The sequence below is a fragment of the Oncorhynchus keta genome, chromosome 22 (genome assembly GCF_023373465.1).
Source record: "Oncorhynchus keta strain PuntledgeMale-10-30-2019 chromosome 22, Oket_V2, whole genome shotgun sequence".
Taxonomy (NCBI): domain Eukaryota; kingdom Metazoa; phylum Chordata; class Actinopteri; order Salmoniformes; family Salmonidae; genus Oncorhynchus; species Oncorhynchus keta.
The window spans coordinates 2,778,519-2,803,486 of record NC_068442.1 but is presented as its reverse complement, the minus strand read 5'-3'; the positions used below and the strand labels follow the sequence as shown (position 1 = coordinate 2,803,486).

General features: G+C 46.0%; 1 protein-coding gene across 19 annotated transcripts in view; it reads right to left on the bottom strand.

Annotated features, from left to right (window-relative positions):
* LOC118400879 (neuronal cell adhesion molecule-like) overlaps window positions 1–24,968 on the bottom strand; it is a 112,330-nt gene that overhangs the window by 43,163 nt on the left and 44,199 nt on the right. For 17 of the 19 annotated variants that reach the window (XM_052474672.1, XM_052474675.1, XM_052474683.1 and 14 more), the window contains exon 2: window positions 13,176–13,242. In XM_052474672.1, the coding sequence (XP_052330632.1) occupies window positions 13,176–13,242 (67 nt within the window). Of the gene's footprint in view, window positions 1–13,175; window positions 13,243–19,975; window positions 20,099–24,968 lie in introns of those variants that run through there. The other 2 variants (XM_052474689.1, XM_052474677.1) reach the window with 2 other exon arrangements.

The following is a 24,968-nucleotide window of genomic DNA, read 5'->3' as shown; positions in this document are numbered from 1 at the left end:
TGCTGCTGGTCAGCACTGGGTCATTCGGGCCTGTTAACTATGCCCTGGGTTGTTGTGGTGTATTAGTCCAGCACAATCTGCTTCACCATAATCACATACTGTGGATACAAACATTAAAGCTCGAGCACAATCTGCTATCAGTTCATGGAACATGTTTTGCCTGCTGCTATTCACAATATCACAATATATCAATACAACGAGGGTTCAGTCTGAATACCAACAGGGCTGTCTTTAGGACAATCCAGCTATCGTTCACTACGAGGTACCAGAATATGTTACTATTGCCTGTGGGAAAGTTTGGTGAGAAAATGTGTCGAGTGGCAGGTGGTGGGTTTGGGAGGATAAAAGGGAGGTGGAGATAGACCCGGTGTTGTTGAGTAGTCTTTCCACCTCCACATTCATTGAGCTCCTCCACAATAGGACCCTCCTACCTCCCCAACTCAGCCCCTCAGCCACACACTAGCCCTTACACACTTACACCTCAACCCAGCCTCTCGCCCCCTCCCTGAACCCACAGCTCATACCCGGCTCCCACTTCAAAAAAATCAGGCTACCACTGGGTCCCATCTCACATCCCAGAGCCAGGACAAGTAATCAAAGGCTCCTCAGAGGGGCTACGGAGCCCTCAAACCCTTCCATTGTTTTCTATAGGCTTCCCTACACCGCGTGGCCCAGGCCAGTGTGTGTGTGTGCGTACGTGTGTGTGCGTACGTGTGTGTGTGCGTGCGTGTGCGTGTGTGCGTGCGTGTGTGCGTATGTGTGTGTGTGTGTGTGTGTGTGTGCGTACATGTGTGTGTGTGTGTGTGTGTGTGCGTACATGTGTGTGTGTGTGTGTGTGCGTACATGTGTGTGTGTGTGTGTGTGTGCGTACATGTGTGTGTGTGTGTGCGTACATGTGTGTGTGCGTGTGTGTGTGTGCGCGTGTGTGTGTGCGTACGTGTGTGTGTGTGTGTGTGTGTGTGTACATGTGTACATGTGTGTGTGTGTGTGTGTGTGTGTGTGTGTGTGTGTGTGTGTGTGTGTGTGTGTGTGTGTGTGTGTGTACGTGTGTGTGTGTGTACGTGTGTGTGTGTGTGTGTACGTGTGTGTGTGTGTGTGTGTACGTACGTGTGTGTGTGTGTGTGTGTGTGTGTGTGTGTGTGTGTGTGTGTGTGTGTGCATGTGTGTGTGTGTGTGTGTGTGTGTGCGTGTGTGCGCGTACATGTGTGTGTGCGTGTGTGTGTGTGTGCGCGTCTCCAGTCCAGGTCCTATATGTAACACCGTACGGGGAGTTCCTTTCCTCATTACCCCTAAAACTCTGTCCCACTTTGTCTTCTTTGCGTACCGTCTAGCACAAAGAATTGAGTTGCAGGACCGAGCCGAGGCAATAAACATGGAGAGGGGACAGAGAAAAGAAAGAAGATGAAGAGGAAGGGATTCGTTCTAGTGAGTCGGGATGTGTGGAGGATGAAAGAACCAACACGTGTTTCATACGTCCCACCTTTAGATCGGAGGTTCACCCTGTGAACACGGAAATGACAGAAAAGTGCATTGAACATGGCGTACTGCTGTAAAATACTGCACACAATAGATTCACTTAGATTCAAAAGAGCGAACACATATGTTTCATGGCTCTTCACCTGTGAGCTTTCTGGTGGACACATGCAATTGCATACACCTCGTTATGTACACCGGAGACCATTAACTGGATTCAGCCGTGGGCCAATTTTTATTTTCTTGGGCGGATGGTCAGGGGGGCTGGAACATAATTACAAATCATTTGTAGTACTGCAAATTGACTGCAGAAAGCCAAAACAGATTGCTTACATTTGTATACGATCACATACATGTACGTGTATATCTCTCTATTATGCTTGGGAATACTTTGGAAAGGTTTTCCACCATTAAAATCACTTGGAGCTGATTTGCTGGTATTTTTTACAGCCTTTTATTTCCCAACAATAAATAACAAAAAAAAATGAATAATGTTTTCTTGGTTGGGCCAAATAAAATCACCCGCGGCTAAAACAAGATAGTAACTTATGATTCCATTAATGTATACCGAAGTTCTAATTCCTTACACGACGACGTGGAAGGTAGGCTGTCTACTGATTGACCCGAGACTACAACTGATCATCAGTGTTGTGGATGTCAAAGTAATCCACTATCACTTATAGAACCACCAATGTAGCCAAACTCGTTCCCCTTCCTCTCGGGTCTTTCCTCGGCCCCATTTAGACAGAGCAGGTGAATACAAATCATTTCCCCTCCGCTGCTCTCCTAAAGCAACGACCCATCCACTCTCAGACAGGGATGCCACAAACAATGCTCCTTTCAAAGTGTGAGAAAATCTAATTACGCTGTTTTCTGGTGGGAGAATCACTCAGTGTTAACTGCCCCCGTCTAAGAGAAGCCGAGGGAAAAAACGAAGGGCGTTTTCGCGGTTTTGAGGTATAGTTAGAATCAGAATCAAACTATTTGTTACATGGTATGTTTTTTCATTTGGTCTGGGTTGGTTTAAAAAAAAAAAAAGCCAAATCAACAAGAATTCAGAAACAGAACCACATGTCCACGCCATTCATTAGCTTATTGGAAGTCAGGTCATTAGTTAAGTCCATTCATGATCATCATGAAACAATGTGTGTCCCAATCTTCACTTTCGCTTTGTGGTCTTCCAACAGCATATACATGAGGAAGCCACGCATAAAGCTGCTCTAACTGTGAAGTGAATAGACCATATTCAGTAGCCTATATATCCCCGGTACAGCCCCCGTCTCCCGTAATATGCAGACATGCACTGCCACACACAAAATGTTTCAGAAATCTCAAGCTATGATGCTGGTTCTTCTCCCGTATTTGGTCCGGACTGCGTTCTCACCTGCAGCGGACCGCACCGCTGTAAGAATTGAATCTGGACCGAGAACGCCCTTTTAAAGCGAACCACGGTTCATTGTTTGGTGCACTCCCGAATGCAGATAGAATGTTCACACCAGTCCAAATGAACCGAACGAAGGGGTTAAACACAATGGAACAGGGGCAAAATTACAAAACCCCATCCATTTGGCATTCCAGGCAGGCTAAAGCAAACGCTCCAAAAGCAATTGGAAATGATTTCAAATAGTATTTGAACCCAGCTCTGCTGAAAGACGCCTTGCTGGCTTCTAAAAACCAAGGCTTAGAGTGAACATAATGTTTCCCCTCGTGGTGTGCTTGATTGAAATGTTCTCTAATGTGTTCTAATAGCTGTAATCAGGGGCAGTTCTGAACTGTTCCAATGATATCAGCTCTGACTGCTACATGTGTTAGCGACTGAACGTACAGCCCCCGTCTCCCCTAATCTGCATCGGACGCGCTCATGAACGCGCCGCTACTCAACAGAATGTTTCCGAGATCTCAAGTTATGACGCTGGCTCTTGAATCGGACCGAGAACGCCCTTTTTGAGTGAACCACAGTTTGTTGTTTCGTGTGCTCCCGAGTGTGAATAGAGTGTACAAATGTTCAAATGACCCGAACTAAAGGAGGCAAACAGACCAGAGTTCGGGGGGGGGGGAAAACGCACCAAACCAATTTGCTGTGAAAGTCCCCTAAGAAAAAAGAGAAACTTAGAAGGTAGCAAATGTGTTTATTACTCATTGTACATGTTTTCAGTAGTAGTTGATAGAAATGTATGACAATTCCATAGAGACATTTGTTATGTTAAATGATTTTGAGTTTTGGGGGCAATCTACCTTTCTGCATACCACCTACTGTATATCCACAGCATTATTAATGATGCAATTTAGACACTGTAGACAAAACCATTTGACCAAACAGGTAATACATCGGGAGAGCAGCGTAGGATACATTTGAGGTTATTCATATATTTGGTATGGAGCATGGGTCCCAGAGATTTCCCCAGAGATGATTACATCAAGTGAAACTCAGAACGTGAAGAAATGAAGAGTAATGTGAAAATAATCATGTGCAGCCTGGTGCCTCCTAGTTCAAACACACACTTTCAGCTCTGTCTCAATGAGCTGTGCTCACACTGGCCTGAGCTATCGCAACTCTAGTCCACCATTCAGGTTTTCATATGCTAAGTTCAACAAACAGCAACCAAAGTCCCAAAGAAAGCAACAATTCCTCAAAGATAGTCCGGAGTCAACTAACTACTACTGTATTTGAATTAGAGGGTTGGCAGATAGCTCGTGTCCTGAATACTCAGTTCTCTCTCTCTCTCTCTCTCTCTCTCTCTCTCTCTCTCTCTCTCATTTTCAAATGTTCTACTAAAATATAATTTGATGGGAATCGATCTAATTAACTATTAGAGGCTGAGTAACTCATGATATTTTACAGAGAACAAAATAACTGTGAGATAGAGATCTCTCTTCACTAAGCGAATTGGATGTTCTTATTACTTCGCTGTGACCTCATTTCATTACAGAAATACTTTGGAGAAATTAAAGGAAGAATGCTAGTGATTAAAAGAACCCCCAGTTGGGTTGGCAGACCTGTGTTCATAAAGTACTCAAAATAATAGAACAGAATAATATTAGAATATAGAATATCCTTTATCTGGGCTTGGTTGAGCTTTCCTGGCGCAATCTAACCAATAGGATAGTGAAAAATGGCAAAAACCCCATCCATTTGGCATTCCAGGCAGGCTAAAGCAAACGCTCCAAAAGCAATTGGAAATGATTTCAAATAGTATTTGAACCCAGCTCTGCTGAAAGACGCCTTGCTGGCTTCTAAAAACCAAGGCTTAGAGTGAACATAATGTTTCCCCTCGTGGTGTGCTTGATTGAAATGTTCTCTAATGTGTTCTAATAGCTGTAATCAGGGGCAGTTCTGAACTGTTCCAAGGATATCAGCTCTGACTGCTACATGTGTTAGCGACTGAACGTACAGCCCCCGTCTCCCCTAATCGGCATCGGGCGCGCTCATAAACGCGCCGCTACTCAACAGAATGTTTCCGAGATGAAAGCTTCACCTGTTCACCTCTGAGTTGTGTTCATTAAGGCACACAGTGTAAAGGTTTGGTAACAGAAAACTAAAAATGACTTATTGGACCAGAGCAGATAGTTCTTCTATTTGGTGCCTATGACCCTCAATTTCCGTGCATAGAAGTGAGACATATGGCAGTGGTTCTGAGCACTCTACCTACTTTACTTTATGAAGTAACATTTTGGCAGAAATATCAGCCCACAGAGAGACGCACGAGGTTGAACTCCGCTCAACATTCTCGAGCAGTGGTCACCAAACGGTCGATCGTCAAATCCACTGGTCGATCTCCAAGACATTCCTAGTCGATCGCCAAAGATTTCTGTAAAAAAAAACAACAACGATAAAGCCTTGTGTTCCTATTTTATTTTATTCATCTCAGGCTGTTGGCGGTAGGTGCATCCGATTCAGCTGCCCCCTTAGTCGGCCAACTGTTGTTATTTTGAACCATTTCATGTGTTTGAAAGTACAAATTCTCCCTTCCCGGTGGGCCCGGAGAGCAAATCAAGTGCACTTTACAGTAGGCCTACCGCTGGCCAATCAGATGTCTCAGAGGACCGTGTCTGCAGTAATGTAGCAGGCATAAAAGAAAGCTACAGCAACGTTGATACCGTGAAAAACCATGACTAGAGAGAGACTGTCAACGAACACAGCAAAGAGCTGCTGTTTTAATGAGCGAGTTCAGGTTTAAGTTCTTACTCAGCGCTGTCAACACTTTCTATTCAACACTTTTATCAGCCATAAAATGCACATTCTTCCTATTTCCACTCAGCGCTGCAACAAGCACTGCAGCAGTATGAGGTGGAAAATGTATCTATAGGCTTGTGTTGTTATTGTTATTAGCGGCTCGGGTCTTTTTAATATAGAGGAATATTTCACTTTCTCTCTTCATAGGAGTAACAACACGAATTTGTGCATGAGGCAGAAATAATGCATTTCGACTCGAGTTTCAGTCGTGTCAGTGGTGGAAAGGGAGAGCAGAGGGATGTTGAGTGACGTACCCTCAGCTTGCTTCTCTTTCCCTCCGCTGAGACTGACCATCAGATGCAGGCACCATCAGCCCAGTAAAATAAAAATAAAAAGTAAATGTACGCTCACTCAGCTGTGCTTCATAAGTAATGCAACAACAGATCTATTACCGGTGTGATCATACAGCCTACCTCAAATTGCCTCAAAGAATGCCCATCATTCTTTTCAAAATTCTTCAACCTCTGTCAAATTGGTTGTTGGTCATGGATAGATTTTCAGGTCTTGCCAAAGATTTGAAAGTAGATTTAAGTCAAAACTATAACTCGCCTCTCAGGAACACTCACGTTGTTCTTGGTAGGCAACTCCGGCGTAGATGTAGATTTGGCCTCGTGTTTTAGGTTATTGTCCTTCAATTAATCTACCTGTGTCTTGTAGAAAGCCGACTGAAAAAGGTTTTCCTCTAGAATTGTTCCTGTGCATAGCTCCATTCTGTTTCATTTTTATTCTGAAAAACTCCCCACTCCCCCTGATTACAAGCATACTCACAACATGATGCAACCACCACTATGCATGAAAATATGGAGAGTGGTACTCAGTAATATGTTGTATTGGATTTGCCCCAAACATAAAACTTTGTATTCAGGACAAAAAGTGAATTGCTTTGCCACATTTTTAAAATACCAAACTAATAACAGTGTTCCAGTCAGTGTTGACTGGGATTGGGATTCGGATAGGAAGTGGGCGCTAATTCTAGGGAGAGGTCTGTCTGAGTGGTGTACTGTACACAGTAATGGGTGGGTGACGCCAGCATGGCCCCTGGTGCTCGGGAACCACTCTGAACAGGCCGACAGAGGGCTGAGGGCAGCTTTAAGAGGTTAGCCACCCAGCTGGGCATCCTGGGTCTGTGTCTATCTAATGACCTCTATAACCGACCCCCTCCAACTTTTATGTCATCAGCCACCACTGGTTTGTGTGCCACCCATCCAGGATGGGGCTTAATGCTTAGGCCTGAGTCATTCCACTGTCCTTAAACACCAGACAGGGGGAATGACAGGAGTATAAATATTTGTCGTGTAGAGTCAGACCATGGACATCCCCACCTCCAAAGTAAATTCTACTTACTATGGTGGATACGAAGGATGAATGAATGCATTTACACACAGGTCACAGTACGGGCAATGCAAAAATAAATGACATCTCAACTGGTGATACAAATCCCTGATATAAAGTGAGATAAAGTGTAACTATATGTCTGTAAGCTCTCAGTCTCAGATTGCATTAGGCAGCCAATTTCTTGGGGGAGAATCACTCTGGAGGCTAAAGGTGATTTCTCATTATGAGTCTGCAGAGATCTAGGCACGCACACACACACACACATGTTTACAAAGACGCAGTGGACTTAGTGATTTAGAGGCCAGTCCCCCACATTTTTTTATTCGTTTTAATAGTAAAGCCAAAATATTACATTTTAATGTGCCATGAACTAGTGCTGAGCAATTAACCCAAAATGTTGGTTATTTCTTCATTTTTTAAGCAATGAATTGACGACTTGGGTTCAGCTATTTGAATTCCATTTAATTCGGTTTATTTCTGTGAGCTCAATGTGCATCTCTCTAGAGATAAAACGGATCATGCCCGAACTGTGTGATATAGTAGGGAGTTGTAGTTCGATATAGAGTTGAAATGTTTTCAATTCTGAGTTCGCGTCCCAACATTACACTTTCTGTCCATCACAGAAGACTGAAATATAACACAACCGTTTGAGATGGAAACACCAGATTTTCGTCATTTATTATTTATTTTATGTTTATTAATTATGAAATAAGGGGGGAAAAAATCTGAATAACATTCCACCCGTGAGGCCTGTAGGTCATTTGACAGCAGGAAAGGGCTACAGTCAAGTAATGTGAATAAGTGATGGATAACAAGCAGTAACCGGCAGTCATTCCCGTCATGGGACTTTTATTATTATTGTATTCTATATTGTTACAGCATTTAACCCACACAACGCATAGTGCATTTAATGTTTTTTTTTAAATAATTAAAAAAATATTTAATTTTTTATATTCAATCCCAAACCGAACCGAACTAAAAAAAAGTATTAATCGCTCAGCACTACCGTGAACACATCCAGACATGCTGTTTTCATCTGACTGTCAAACAAATCACTTCAAAAGTCGGTTACCTACTCGACTACACGACTTCACGGCGTCCGAACAACTTTCCTTCAATTCGCAAGTGGCTGAAACGAGCGAGCGAAACAGCACCCCCTGTTTACTATGTAGCCCGTGACACGCCCATAGTCTCTCCTGCCAGACAGCATCAGATACACAGGGTACATATACATACTGTGTATGTCCTTTTGTCACGCCCTGATCTGTTTCACCTGTTCCTGTGATTGTCTCCACCCCCTCCAGGTGTCACTTATTTCCCCCCAGTGTATTTATCCCTGTGTTTCCTGTCTCTCTGTGCCAGTTCGTCTTGTATGTTTCCAAGTCAACCCGCGGTTTTTCCGTTCTCCTCCTTTTTGCATTCTCCCGGTTTTGACCCTTGCCTGTTTCTGGACTTTGTACCCACCTGCCTGACCATTCTGCCTGCCTTGACCACGAGCCTGTCTGCCACTCTGTACCTCCTGGACTCTGATCTGGTTTTGACCTTTTTGCCTGTCCACGACCATTCTCTTGCCGACCCCTTTGGATTAATAAACATTGTAAGACTCCGAACATCTGCCTCCTGTGTCTGCATTTGGGTCTTCGCCTTGTGTCATGATACCTTTGCCTCTGCCTCTTTTTAATAAACAAATGTGTTAACTCATTGTTCTGTTAAAAAAATATCTTCTTTCTTTGTTTTCCTTTTCTCTGACCCGCTCTGAACGTGCCTCATTGCTGCTGGCTCTGAACGTGCCTCATTGCTGCTGGCTCTGAACGTGCCTCATTGCTGCTGGCTCTGAACGTGCCTCATTGCTGCTGGCTCTGAACGTGCCTCATTGCTGCTGGCTCTGAACGTGCCTCATTGCTGCTGGCTCTGAACGTGCCTCATTGCTGCTGGCTCTGAACGTGCCTCATTGCTGCTGGCTCTGAATGTGCCTCATTGCTGCAGGTTAATTGAAATGAAAGTCACGTTTGCATTCATATCGCGTGAAAAAAAAGCGAGCGGAGCGGATAAATTAATATTCTTTTATGCATTTGATTGGTAGTACTATTTTCCTTAGTTATGCCCTGCTCACGAGGCCACTTGATGATGTGAGGCCAGAGGCAATTGCCTCTTCTGCCTAATGGTAAGTCCACCACTGTATGGGGTTACATCAAAATGTGGCTATTTTGTATTCTGCAACACCTAGCACTATGAAGCATGTGGTTTATATTGATGAGCAGATAGACTTGGCCTCGGGACCATGACCCAGAGGTATCGACCACATAAATCATTGAAATTCTCAGTCAGCCCTTCACACCGACCACTTCCAAATGGATAGATCACGACATAACACACCAGGCCAGTCGAACGTGTGAGGACAATCCTCTCTGTCCAGATACGTACATGCTCGGAATTACTGGACAGGGTTTCAATTTGTCCGACTGAGACCATCCATCCAATAGGATCTTGTGGTGTTTGCATAGAAGGGCTTGGAAAACGTTTTGGCCCTGTGCTTAAGGTGGATAGATGGATTATAGAAATGAAAGGATAGAAGCAGAGGAAAGGAGTGATGGAGAGGGAGATGGAGATTGATGGAGAGAGGGAGATGGAGATGGGGAAAGAGAAGGAGGGGGGAGGGAAGTGAGGGAGAGACACAGTGATGAGATGGAGATGGAGAGGGAGAGCCAGATATAGACTGGCAACTCCTCTTCCTCTCCATCTGTCCATCTGTCCACCAGTGTGTCAGGCCAGCTCAGTTATACATGTATCACACACAACCACACAGGCCAGAGGAGAGTGCCCCACTTGGAGAGTTCTCTCTCTCTCTCTCTCTCTCTCTCTCTCTCTCTATCCCTGTCTCTTCAGGACACAGCCAGATGCTTCAACAAGAGGAGAGGTCAGAGAAAGGTCAGAGAGATGTGCTCTAGTCTGTGTATCTGTCTGACAGTCACTGGTATCCTTGAGGCCCCCATCTGCGCTAGAGCTGACCCTAGAACAGCTGAGAGGTTTATGTGTGTATGTGAGGCAAACCCTAGATCTGTGTTACAGCTGATCCTAGACCTGATTCTGGTTAATCTCATTGCTTTCTCCACTGGGGAGAGCTACCTGCTGCTCGACTCACAGGGAGAGGCTAATCCATTACACCAGGCACCAGCACACTTTGGCAGATGACTGTAGCAGCTTGGGTGGCAGGGAGGGAGGGACAGTTCATGGGGGGTTTCATGGCGACATCTTATATTTGCGCTTTGGTTATTTTGAACCTAGTGCACTGTTTTGAGTGTAGGAGGCTGCCATAGTGTAGTTAAGTGGGTTATTCATCAAAACAACAATATACATTGATTTGATTGTCTCGTGTATGTGACATAAAAAAATCCAACGCTACGAAAAAGATATTGTGTCATTTACACACCTATCCATGTGTGTTTATCTGAACTGCGGCAACGACTCTTCATTCTGGGTGGATCTTCCCTCAGCTCTCACCCCCCCACCCCCTGTATCTGCCAGCTGACACCAAAACCTACAAAACACAAGCAACAATACCAACAAGCTCTCCGGAAGCAAGCCAGGGAACTCTGTGAAAGAGAGCCTGGGTGACGTGAATAGAAACCTCTGCATCGGCCATATTCGTCCCTCTGTCCTGAATACGGCCGCTCACAAAGACCCGTTGGTTCACACCTCAGTGTGTTTCAAACTGACGATTCAGTCTACAGCCTCTCTCTGTAGCCCTCTCTCTTTGTCTCTCTCACTCTCTCCTCTCTCTGGCCCCCTCTCTCTCTCTCTCTCTGCCGGGGTGGTGATTCAAAAGTGTAGACTCAGCCTCTCTTGCCTGGAACACACAGCGGTATTGACCAACACATACACAACAAGCGGCAGAGAGAAAGAGAGTGAGCGAGAGATAGAGAGACAGAGTGTGAGAGAGAGAGAGACAGGGGGTAGAGAGAGGGGGGGGTAGAGAGAGAGAGAGAGATAGGGGGTAGAGAGAGAGAGCGAGCAATGGAAAGACAGAGAGAGTGAGTCAAGAGAGATTAACAAACAGAGAGAGGAAGAGACGGACAGAGAGGTAAAGAGTGAGAGGAGCGAGGGAATGTGTGTGACTGTGGGGTTAGTGTTTGTCATCCAAATGCGAGCTGTGAGTGGCTAGATGAGCTCAGAGATGTCAGTGTTCCTTTACATGTCAGTTTCCCTTTACATCTCTCTCCCCTTCCATCCTTCCTGGCTCTAACGCCCTCCTTCTCTACCCCCCCTTTCCCATTCCATCTCCCCGGCTCTAACGCCCTCCTTCTCTACCCCCCTCTCTCCCCTTCCATCTCCCTGGCTCTAACGCCCTCCTTCTCTACCCCCTCCCTCTCTCCCCTTCCATCTCCCTGGCTCTAACGTCCTCCTTCTCCACCCCCAACCCCTCTCTCCCCTCCATCTCCCTCCTTCTCTACCCCCACCTCTCTCTCCCCTTCCATCTCCCTGGGCTCTTACCCCCTCCTCTCTCCCCTCCATCTCCCTCCTTCTCTACCCCCTCCTCTCTCCCCTCCATCTCCCTCCTTCTCTACCCCACCTCCTCTCTCCATCTCCCTCCTTCTCTACCCCACCTCTCTCTCCTCCATCTCCCTCCTTCTCTATCCCCACCTCTCTCTCCCCTTCCATCTCCCTGGCTCTTAACGCCCTCCTTCCTACCCCACCTCTCTCCCTCCATCTCCCTCCTTCTCTACCCCATCTCTCCTCCATCTTCTCTACCCCACCTCTCTCTCCTCCATCTCCCTCCTTCTCTACCCCCACCTCTCTCTCTCCCCTTCCATCTCCCTGGCTCTAACACCCTCCTTTTCTACCCCCCTCTCTCCCCTCCATCTCCCTCCTTCTCTACCCCCACCTCTCTCTCCCCCTCTTTCTCCCTGGCTTTAACTCCCTCCTTCTCTACCCACTCGTTCCCCATCTCCCTCACTCCCTCCCCCTCTCAGCTGTGCAGCATCTAATGGATCTCGCTGCAGTGTCCCCCTGCACTGCTGTTTGTGGGGCAGTAGGTGGAACGACCGAGGTGGGAGGTAGGATCCTTCACAGTCCACTGAACACACTGACTTCATGTCCCCTCCTCTTAAAGGCAATGTACTATCACTTCAACAGGACCTTATAACAGGAACGGCATTGTCATCATCACAGCGCTAAGTTCAGCACCGACTGCTTTCGTACACAGGGCAAAGGTTACTCCGGGTCGTGTTGTGGCCTGCTGCAGTAAGTGTTATAATGTGTTACGACACCTACAGTATGTTATAATGCATTATGACACCTTTTAGTCTCATGTCGCCACACTTCCAAATGGAATGTTCCCTCAGCATGAAATCCATGTGTTCTGACACCTTATGTTAATAGAAGAGACACCAGAACACTTTATTCTGAAGTGCCATTACAGTGCTATTGGGAAACGTTATTATTTAAGCACAACTGGGACACTTTATTCTCAAAGTGGCATGTTTAAGACCAATGCTCCCTTAGCTCAATGGGGGGTGAAGAGGGACCAAAAAGATAGGCGTGTCACCTTGACAACTATCAGCTTTTCCATGCACTGAACAGACACATTTGGGCGCTCTATATGACACTGCGTGAAGCTAAAACCATGTGGCGCCTCCAAAAACGTGCCCCAATTTGAGGGTGGGACACATTGGCACACAGCGTTAGTGGACAAGCGCCAATCACAAACGCACGCAATGACCTTTCGCCTGCAGCTTGGCTACGCTAGAGACGGATCTTGCAATAAAGGAGCAGATTCCATCCGAGCAAAGGAAAGTCATGACATTGCCATGGGAGGGCAGCCAGTCAGTCGTTGATTCATTCCTAGGCTAGACCACTAAATTGTACAGCGCCACTTCACGCATTCCATTTAGCATGCTGGTAATATCAGTCTTTTTCAGAGCAGAAACCGCCCAGGCATCCCAAGTGATAGATGGAAACACGTGTTTAAGTTTGAGGACAAGGCGTTAACATTCCATGTGTTGGAGGGAAATGAAACTGTTTGGGGAAGAGAGGACGTTGTGTATGGAATGTGATATGAAGGAATATCAGCACAAAGACCCAGTGAACACCAGTGACCTAAAGTACAGTAGCTATGTATCGTAGCATGACTTACCAGAGAAGACCCGATCCACTCCAATCTCCTGTTCGAGACTCAACACTCCTGTCAGTTCTTCTTCAATCTGAAAACCAGGGGAAATGAAGATACAGTATGTCTCAGAATTCATATGCTGTAGCATTTGACCGTTCTCCTTCCCTTTCAGAAAGAACATCGCTTTTACCAATTTCCTCCCAGAGTCGCTGAGAGCCCGGCTAGCAAGACTATAATCATCCTCGGGATGCTGTTTTCAAAGCGAGACAGTTTTTTGCAGCAGTATGCATGTTTGTGACACAGTTCTGTAATTCCTTTACACAGTGGGGACACCTCTCTATGTCTCATGGGGGGGGGGCACTCTCTCTTTTCTATTTCCATAAGCCACTAAATCCCCTTTCACTGGATCTGTCCTGGAACCCATCCCGGTCACACCATAGATTACAGACCGGGATGTTGCTCGAGGAAGCTATGATCTCTGCCAGATCTGATGAAAATATAGTTCTTTTTACACAACGTAGCATAGCCTAATCTCCCAAAAGCCATTGATACGGGCTTCCACTTTCATTGATATTCCCAGTGTGAAACGGAGTTGAAACACTCGGACTATGCTCGGGAGGGAGTGAAAACAGAGGATATATCTGAGGTACCTACTGTATGTGCACACAAGGTTTATTCATTCAGAAATATACAGCTTATCCAAACGGACGAGTGGGACACTACAGCCCGTGGCAACGAGCTAGAGGGAGAGAGGGGTAAAGCAGTGTGTGTGTGTGTGTGTGTGTGTGTGTGTGTGTGTGTGTGTGTGTGTGTGTGTGTGTGTGTGTGTGTGTGTGTACATATACACTACCGTTCAAAAGTTGGGGGTCACTTAGAAATGTCTTTGTTTTTTTAAAGATAAGTACATTAAAGATTTTGTCCAATAAAATAACATAACTGTCACGTTCTGACCATCGTTCTTGTGTGTTTTCCTTGTTTTAGTGCATTTTGGTCCGCCTCTCTTTCACCAGAAGAAAACCGTTACAGAATCACCCACCACAACAGGACCAAGTGGCGTGGTGACAAGCAGCCAGCATCACAAGACTCATGGACTTGGGTACAGATATTGAATGGAGAGGGACCCTGGGCACAGGCTGGGGAATATTGCCGCCCCAAAGCAGTGCGAGGAAGGTTACAGGAGAATGAGGTTGGCGAAGCGAGCACGGCGGCGCGGTAGGAAGCCCGAGAGTCAGCCCCAAAAATGTCTTTGGGGGGGGCATCACAGGGAGTATGGCGCCAACTTCTTGTGCTTACCGGAGAGCGAGAGAGACCGGGCAGGCACCGTGTTATGCTGTGTAGCGCACAGTGCCTCCAGAGCGGGTGCATAGCCCGGTGCGGTACATACCAGCTCCTCTTATCGGCTGGGCTAGAGTGGGCATCGAGTCAGGTAAGGTTGGGCAGGCTCGATGCTCAAGAGCTCCAGTGCACCTGCACGGTCTGGTCTATCCAGTGCCACCTACACGCACCAGCCCTCCAGTGGCAGCCCCCCTGCACCAGCGTGTCCAGAGCCCAGTACTCCCGGTTTCTCCTCCCTGCACTCGCCCTGAGGTGCGTGTCCTCGGCCCAGTACCACCAGTGCCGGCACCACGCATCAGGCCTATAGTGCGTCTCGCCTGTCCAGCGCTGCTAAAGCCTTCCTCCTCTGTACGGCGCTGCCAGAGCTCCCGCCCCTCAGTCCAGAGGCGCCAGAGCCCCTCAGCTTCCCGTCTGCCCAGCGCCATCAGAGCCACCCGTCTGCCCAGCGCCGCCAGTCTGCCCAGCGCCGCCAGTGCCGCCAGTCAGCCAGGATCTGCCAGAACCGCCAGTCAGCCAGGATCTGCCAGAACTGCCAGTCAGCCAGGATCTGCCAAAGCCGTCAGTCTGCCAGGATCCGCCATTCAGCCAGGATCTGCCAGTCAGCCAGGATCTGCCAGAACTGCCAGTCAGCCAGGATCTGCCAGAACTGCCAGTCAGCCAGGATCTTCCAGAACTGCCAGTCAGCCAGGATCTGTCGGAACCACCAGTCAGCCAGGATCTGCCAGAACCACCAGCCAGCCAGGATCTGCCAGATCCATCAACCTGCCTGAGCTTCCTCTCAGTCCCGAGCTTCCTCTCAGTCCCGAGCTTCCCCTCAGTCCCGAGCTTCCCCTCAGTCCCGAGCTTCCCCTCAGTCCCGAGCATCCCCTCAGTCCCGAGCATCCCCTCAGTCCCGAGCATCCCCTCAGTCCCGAGCATCCCCTCAGTCCCGAGCATCCCCTCAGTCCCGAGCATCCCCTCAGTCCCGAGCTGCCCCTCAGTCCAGTGGGGCCCGTTGTTAGGGTTCCTGGGCGAGGGTCGCCACTCAAGGGACGCTAAGGAGGTGGACTAAGACAATTATGGAGTGGGGTCCACGTCCAGCGCCAGAGCCGCCACCGCGGACAGATGCCCACCCAGACCCTCCCCTATAGGTTTAGGTTGTGCGGTCGGAGTCCGCACCTTGGGGGGGGGTGTTTTAGTGTTGGTCAGGCAGGATGTGAGCTGGGTGGGCATTCTATGTTGTGTGTCTGGTTTGTCTATTTCTATGTTTGGCCTGATATGGTTCTCAATCAGAGGCAGGTGTTAGTCATTGTCTCTGATTGGGAACCATATTTAGGTAGCCTGTTTTGTGTTGGGTTTTGGGTGGGTGGTTGTTCCTGTCTCTGTGTTTGTTTGCACCAGATAAGGCTGTTTCGGTTTTTCACGTTTCTTGTTTTGTAGATTGTTGTATTTTCATTTTATTAAAGATGTACAAAAATAACCACGCTGCATTTTGGTCCGCCTCTCTTTCACCAGAAGAAAACCGTTACAATAACATTGATCAGAAATACAGTGTAGACATTGTTAATGTTGTAAATTACTATTGTAGCTGGAAACGGCAGATTTTTTATGGAAAACTAGACACTAAAGTACTTGTCCTCTTGCTCAGTTGTGCACCGGGGCCTCCCACTCCTCTTTCTATTCTGGTTAGAGCCCGTTTGCACTGTTCTGTGAAGGGAGTAGTTAACAGCGCTGTACAAGACCCTCAGTGTCTTGGCAATTTCTCGCATGGAATAGCCTTCATTTCTCAAAACAAGAATAGGCTGATGAGTTTCAGAAGAAAGTTAATTGTTTCTGGCCATTTTGAGCCTGTAATTGAACCCACAAATGCTGATGCTCCAGATCCTCAACTAGTCTAAAGAAGGCCAGTTTTATTGCTTCTTTAATCAAAACAACAGTTTTCAGCTGTGCTAACATAATTGCAAAATGTTTTTCTAATGATCAATTAGCCATTTAAAATGATAAACTCGGATAAGCTAACACAACGTACCATTGGAACACAGGAGTGATGGTTGCTGATAATGGGCCTCTGTACGCCTATGTAGATATTCCATTTAAAAAATGTGTCTCCAACTACAATAGTCATTTCAACATAAACAATGTCTACACTGTATTTCTGATCAATTTGATGTTATTTTAATGGACAACATTTTTTTTTTGTTTTTCTTTCAAAAACAAGGACATTCGAACGGTAGTGTTTGTGTGCCTGTGTCTCTTTCTCGGCTGGCTGTCAGCCTAATGTTCTCTGCTTACACGGCTGAATGTCATTCTGCGACTCGAGGGCCTTTCTCCAAATAACTGCGTCACGTTAAACACCGAGACACCCACTTGTATCGATATCCCAAATGATCGAAGAAAGCTGACCAAATATAGTTCCAGCAGAAGCGCATCGATATCCGGAGAAACTGTTCTAAATAAGAGCGGCAGGAGCCCCGTCGTTTCCATACTATGTTCAACCACATTTCCATCAGATGACTGGTAATAGGAAAGTAAGCAGTACATCTTCAGCCAACCTCAAAACAATCATCTACAGTAGCTGCTACTGTGAGAGCATAACCTTCTATTCATGCTTTGAAAGATTCCTCGGCTGTATGAAATACCTCCACAGAGGTCTATTTGTGGTTAGGTACAATCTCACAAACCTGCCATTTATAAATCAAGACTACGAGTATCATGGATTCGTGTTAACAAATAGCCTACCTTCGGTCATGTGACAACATCTGACTGAATCTCTGAGCTATATAAAACTAATATATATATATATATATAAACTATATATAAACTAATAAAAGTCAAAGTGTCACAATGAACGGGTGACTGTTATCATGTTTCTGATGGATCCTCATCCATGCGACCCCCTACCGGTGAACAATGAACCAGGAACCCCAAAGAGTCTTGATTCTACAAGTCTCTAACCTTAGGGGGCTTACTGGAGCTGTCATTTGTGACTGTGCTTTAAACCATGTACAGTCGTTGATTGCTAGGCATACAACTAGGATTATTTCTCGATAGGCCACATTTGAAGCAACCTGACCAGACGGTGGACGACTGCTGGCGAAGTACATTGCTTGACTGCCGTGAGGGTGATTGTCACGCCTTGGTCTTAGTATTTTTTGTTTTCTTTAATTATTTGTTCAGGCCAGGGTGTGACATGGGTTTATTATGTTGTCGTATTGGGGTTTTTGTAGGCATTGGGATTGTGGTTGATTAGGGGTGTGTCTAGCATAGGCTTGGCTGCCTGAGGCGGTTCTCAATCAGAGTCAGGGGATTCTCGTTGTCTCTGATTGGGAACCATATTTAGGCAGCCTGGGATTCACTGTGTATTTCGTGGGTGATTATTCCTGTCTCCGTGTTAGTGTTCACCAGATAGGTTTTCGCGTTCCATTTGTTGTTTTGTATATTGTAAGTTATTTCATGTATCGCTGTTCTACATTAAAGAACATGAGTAACCACCACGCTGCATTTTGGTCCGACTCTCCTTCAACAGACGAATGCCGTTACAGTGATAAGCACAATGTCGTTAGCGAATTTCAGCCCGCCCCCCCCCCCCCAAACGATTTGTTCTCAAATTGGAGTTTTTCGAGCAGAGGCTGTGTGTATGTTTCGGTTCTAGAAATCTGTGTCCATCATTAACAGTCAATAATCAATTAACTGCAGCCATTCTTGCACCATGTGATCAATGATCAATTCCAAATATGTATTTTTCTTCCCCTATGCTTATAATCTATTTTTTTCTGCGTGCATGTAACAAACAGTTGGTTGTCAGAGTATGTCTCTGGAGCCGCTGAGCTGGAGGAGCGTGCATTAATCCTGCTGTAGGACTCATTGTGGCCCGCACTAAACAAACAACTAAAATGAACGGGTCACTCAGAAAAACAAATTGACATTTCAAAATGTTTTACACTCGAGTCAATACAAAGAGCCGTTCAAAAAGAATGAATCGTTGGCGAACTGCACATCACCACATGCCATCGATCACACTGCCCACTGAAGAGCAATAACTATGCCAACATATATGGAAAGCCACATGTCCAAAACCACTCAGTAACACACCAAATACTGACTCTGTTCCAATTTTAAATCAAACCTCAAAAACTGCATGAGCAGTCAGTCATTATCTTACCAGTATGCAATCACTCTGCAAACTAAAGAGCACTATACAACATCACTTTTCTATCATAGACGTTATGTGCCAAGAGCACCCCCCCCCCCCACTCACTCTCAAGACTTCTGTTGTGATTTTGTATCACTCCTGAACCGCATTACCATATTCCCACCATCACACGTTCACCTGCAGAAGTGCAATAACTACGACACCAGTGTGTATTCTCTCTCTCTCTCTCTCTCTCTCTCTCTCTCTCATTGGTGAGGTGAGGTGAGAAAGCCACAGCTTGAGAATGCATGGTCCACTGCTGTTAGAGTAGTGCCATAAGCTGAGGCAGAGACAGACAGAGCTCGAGACAGAGAAATAGACAGAGAAAGAGACAGAGCGAGAGAGAAAGACACAAAGAGAGACACAGAGAGAGACACAGAGAGAGACACAGAGAGAGACAGAGCGGGAGAGACAGAGCATGAGACAGGCAGATAGAGACAGACATAGAGAGAGAGCGAGAGAGAGGCAGAGAGAGAGAGAGCTGCCACACATTTCTTAATGAGAGTGTTCTGTTAGTTTTTCCTCAAGGCTGTGTCTCATATCAGGGACAACAGAGAAGAGAGAAGAGAGAAGAGAGAAGAGAGAAAGAGAGAGAGAGAGAAAGAGAGAGAGAGAGAGAGAGAGAGAGAGAGAGAGAGAGAGAGAGAGAGAGAGAGAGAGAGAGAGAGAGAGAGAGAGAGAGAGAGAGCTTCTGTCTGCAGCACTGCAGTGTGTTGGAGCCTCAGCCTGTCGGTGGGTTTAATTCTAGACTCCAGGGTTTCCAACGAGAGAAAGAGGGAATAGCAGAGCGTGGAGCAGCAGACAAAAAAAAGTATTAGATCCGCCACACTTCCATTAATGCATTTACATTAGGGGAACGTGACTCCATAAGCCAGGGCTCTGAGCGTTTCCCCCTCACAAACCTCCGTCATTATAATAATAATGGGTTGGCAGAAAAAGCATAACATTTCTATATGCTGCTTGTGGGAATGCAGCAGAATATTCATGACACCGACTGAGAAATGCCTTCAGAGAAAATAAACCATTAAGCCACAGATGGACTTTACTCATTGTGTACAGAATGTACTCAGGCAAACTCTAAATGAGTGTTCACAATGTGCAACAACGTTAGAGCATCGGGCCAGTACCCGAGACATAGCCGGAAGGTTGCTAGATCGAATCCCCCGAGCTGAGAAGGTAAAAATCTGTCGTTCTGCCCCAGAACAAGGCAGTTAACCCACTCTTCCTCCGGTAGGTCGTCATTGTAAATAAGAATTTGTTCTTAATAACTGACTTGCCTAGTTAAATTAAATTACATTTTAAAAAGAGTTTACATTACCTGTCTCTCTGGTTCTGTCTGCAAGAACACATCTCCCCAGTGTGTGTGTGTGTGTGTGTGTGTGTCTGTGAGAGAGAACAAAGTTAGGTCTTTATATTCCCAGTGGCTGTGTACACTACTGGAGTGACAGTGAGAGAGAGGGGGCCTGTATCACATACACAGCCACCTCCCCCCGGCCCTCCCCCCCGGCCCTCCCCTGACCTACCCTCCCTCCCTCTCCGCACAGTGGGATTAAGACAACCTTTTGTCTCTCTACAATAGGGGTTAAACATTTCCTGGTATCAAATGAACGCGGCCAGAATACACTCAAGAGGCAGGGTTTTTTCAGCCCAAATATATTTTTTCCGGGGGATGGAACATCACACATGCCCGTTACATAATTTGAAGGGGGAAAAAATAGGAATTTATCGCTCAAAACAAATTCAATTAAATGAAAATGTTATGCTACACTGAATATCAAACATGTTCTAACTCACACCAACAGACAGCTCTGTCAACCGCCCTCCCGCTGTTCTGACTAGTTGTAAAAAGCACATGCAACAGTACAACCAACAAGATAAAAGAAAATAGCCCAGAGGCAAGAAAAACTAAACCATCCCTTCCCATCGTTGGGTTCCAACTTGAAATATACATATTCCGGTGTCTCTATTAGAACGTACGTTGACTGCGTTTGATGTACAACACGTGTACAGTACATGTTGGGGGCTCAATGAAAGTGGAATAGGAACTGTGGTGAAAGGAAACTGTGAGAGAAAAGGGGAACAGGGTCTGTTAAGTAGGATGAACAGGAGGACACGGATTCACATCACGGTGACGGGAATAAAGAGGAACCGCTCCGAGGCGGGTCGCCAGCGGAGAAACAACAGCGCAACAGCAACATTGGGAAACAGATAAGCAGTTCCAAGACGTCGTGCCCCGTCCTTTCGTCCTGCCACACACATGACCGTTAGATCGTGTGCAAAAAGTGCGAGGCAGATGAGGCACCCAGCGGGTTGGAAACATTTGCTTTGAACTTTGACCCGTTGTCCGTTTGCGTTTTTTTACCCTGTTTGTTCAGAACCGAAAACACCATCCCACTCAACCAACCTGAAGACAAGTCTTCAGAGGGAGAGAGGGTCATCGGCTTCATCAAATAGCCGCCCCCTGTTGCTGCAACACACTGTAAAAGCACCTCTGCGAATTTAACAACAGAAAAAGCGAAATGCCTCAAGGCACCTCAACTCAACAGTAGGCCCATCCGATGACATCTAATCCAGCTGGTTTAGATGAACGTCTGTTTATTGCCCACTCCTCCCTCCCGGTATTGTTGCCGCCGTTTCAAAGGATACGTTTGAAAAGGCCTTTTTTGGTTGCAGTAGGCAACAATGGCAGGGAGTCATCCCTTTGACAGAGTCACTATCCTATGTCCTCCCCGACCCAGAATAATACTCCTCCCTTCACAAAAGCAGCGAAAATGTAACGTAATCTGCCTCAAAGTCATTGTCTGTCAGCCAGGTACAAGGATCTTGGGGTCTGGGCTGAAGTGAACAACTTTGTTTTTTTTCTCTCACAACTCTGTGATTATTCCCTCTATTTTCTGTCTCTCTCTCTCTCTCTCTCTCTCTCTCTCTCTCCCTCCATTGTTGTTCCTATAGCTCAGTGTTATACATTGGGCTGTGAGACAGCTATATTGCCTGGATAGTGGATCTCTCTCTCTCGTGCTTTCATCCTATCTTAGTGCTCTAGGTTGTTTCTGAGACAGCTATATTGCCTGGATTGAAGAAAGTGGCTAGCTGGGGGGGATCCACGTCTCTATTGAGGGAGCATGGCCAATGGCTTCATTACCTGGTCACTGTTGCATGTTATTGCTAGCAGCATATCATTTCCACCATATTCCCATAGAACCATTAACCTACTGTCTTTTTCATCGCCTCAATGGCTATCTGCAGTATACCGTGGACGCATGCCAAATGGCACCCTATGGGCCCTGGTCAAAAGTAGGGCACTAAATCAAATCCAATCCAATCCAATGTTATTGGTCACATACACATGGTTAGCAGATGTTGCTAATTGCTATATTGTAATTACTTCGCCACCGTGGCCTATTTATTTCCTTAACTTACCTCATTTGCACTCACTGTGTATAGACTTTTTGTTTTCTTTTGCTCTACTGTATTATTGACTGTATGTTTTGTTTATTCCAGGTGTAACTCTGTGTTGTATGTGTCGAATTGCTACGCTTTATCTTGGCCAGGTCGCAGTTGCAAAGGAGAACTTGTTCTCAACTAGCCTACCTGGTTAAATAAAGGTGAAATAAAAATAAAATAAATATGTTCATGTGAGTGTAGAGAAATGCTTGTGCTTCTAGTTCCAACAGTGCAGTAATATCTAACAAGTCATCTAACAATTCCCCAACAACTACCTAATACACACAAATCTAACAAGTAATCTAACAATTCCCCAACAACTACCTAATACACACAAATCTAAAGGGGTGAATGGGAATATGTACATATAAATATATGGATGAGCGATGGCCGAGCGGCATAGGCAAGGTGCAGTAGATACAGTATATACACGTGATACAAGTCATGTAAGATATGTAGAAATTATTAAAGTGACATTGTTTAAAGTGACTAGTGATCCACTTATTAAAGTATCCAGTGATTGGGTCTCAAGGTAGACAGCAGCCTCTCTGAGTTAGTGATGGCTGTTTAGAAGTCTGATGGCCTTGAAATAGAAGCGGTTTCTAAATCTCTCGGTCCCAGCTTTGATGCACCTGTACTGACCTCGCCTTCTGGATGAAAGCGGGGTGAACAGGCAGTGGCTCGGGTGGTTGTTGTCCTTGATGATCTTTTTGGCCTTCCTGTGACATTGGGTGCTGTAGGTGTCCTGGAGGGCAGGTAGGTTGCCCCCGGTGATGCGTTGTGCATACCGCACCACCTTCTGGAAAGCCTTACGGTTACCAGGCGGTGATACAGTCCGACAGGAAGCTCTCGATTGTGCATCTGTAAAAGTTTGTCAAGGTTTTGGGTGACAAGGCAAATTTCTTCAGCCTCCTGAGTGAGGCTTCTTCACCACACTGTCTGTGTGGGTGGACCATTTCAGTCATGTGTACGCCCAGGAACTTAAAACTTTCCACCTTCTCCACTGCTGTCCCTTCGATGTGGATAGGGGGGTGCTCCCTCTGCTGTTTCCTGAAGTCCACAATCATCTCCTTTGTTTTGTTGACGTTGAGTGAGAGGTTGTTTTCCTGACACCACACTCCGAGTGCCTTCACCTCCTCCCTGTAGGCCGTCTCGTCGTTGTTGGTACTGCTGTTGTGTCGTCTGCAAACCTGATGATTGAGTTGGAGACGTGCATGGCCACGCAGTCGTGAGTGAACAGGGAGTACAGGATAGGGCTGAGCACACACCCTTGTGGGGCCCCAGTGTTTAGAGTCAGCGAAGTGGAGATGTTGTTTCCTACCTTCACCACTTGGGGGCGGCCCATCAGAAAGTCCAAGACTATTATATATACAGTATATATGCCATTTGGGATGAGCCCACATTTTCTGTCACATTTCAAGTAGCTTCATACTGCAGTAGGATTGCCTATAGGATTCCATCGCTTCACTGACTGGCAAAAGATACAAAACCGATGAATTGTCTTGGAATGTAACAGTTTTAAGATACTTGCATTGGCATAGGCCCTACAGTCCCCTGTATTTTCACAGCATTTTCACAGCATGTAACTTCTCTGCATGGCATCCCATTAGCTAAGAATGTTTTATAAAGAAACACATTATTCATTCATTCCTGTGTCCGGAATCTCCGGACATCTTTCAATAATACGATTGATAGGTATGAGGTATGAATTACACTATGAAATGAATAAAAAGGGGCCCATATTTCATTGAGTATATGCGGCATGATCGAGCAGGTCTAATAGGCATTATGTCTGCACACTGACTCTGTTGAGGACAGACACTAGGAGATCCCTGATGGCCCATTGGCTCCCTGAGACTCACACTGTGTTGCCGTGGGCACCCTCCTTCGGCTTTGTCACAGAAGCAATGGAAGAACAATATTTCAGTGGCAACTGCAGCATATTTAAATGGCAACTTTTAACAGAACAAAGTTCAATCATGCAATGGATGGCTGGAGTCGTAGTAACAGGAATGGTGTGTGTGGGGGTTAGAGTGTGTGCGTGTGTGTATGTGTGTGTGTGTGTGTGGTGGGGGGTCAGTGTGTGCGTGTATGTGGGATAGAGGAGAGGTCTTTTTTGGGGTTCTCTCTATATAGATGTCTGAATGGGAGTGAAATATTATTGGCTCAGTAGGATAATAGGGGGAGGGTCCTCTCGAAGCTATTAGGGCAGGATGGGGGGAGCTTGTTGAAATACTTCAAAGAGTGAAAAAGACGAGTATTGAGCGAATGATTTAAGGATCCCAAGTTAACGTTTTATATGGATCGTTGGTTCTTCAAACCGATTTTCGACGCTTGTTGCATTATTTGTTTACGTTGTACAAACAACCCGTGTCGTAAAATATCCGTATAATGTAATTGTACATGAAAAATAACTTTCTTCGTACAGCACTTGTTAGTTTTTTTTTGTTGTGCCTTTGCTATCAATTATTGAATTAACATAAGTGATACAAAATCTACACGGCAGTGTTTCCCAGGTTGTAATCCTTTTGTCTTATAAATCTAACGCATGTTAACTTTAACTGGCCCCCAGCACAATAACTGCAGTGGTGGCTAACTTCAACTCTGTCGACAACATTCCCTCCCATGACAATAGTAACATTCATAGGGGGCACAGCGGCAGATTTGTCCGGTTTCTTTTGTTGTTTCTCTGTAATACTACTAGCCAACGAGTCATTTTATGATGTTGTCTTGAGCTAGTCCAGATAGGTCCCCTCCCAGCCTCATAACTAGCTACCAAGAAGCAATTTCAGGCTATCAATCAAGTTAGAGTAGCTAGCTTGTCTAGCTATCTTAGCTAACATGCCTGCTGGCAAGGTTGGTCGACT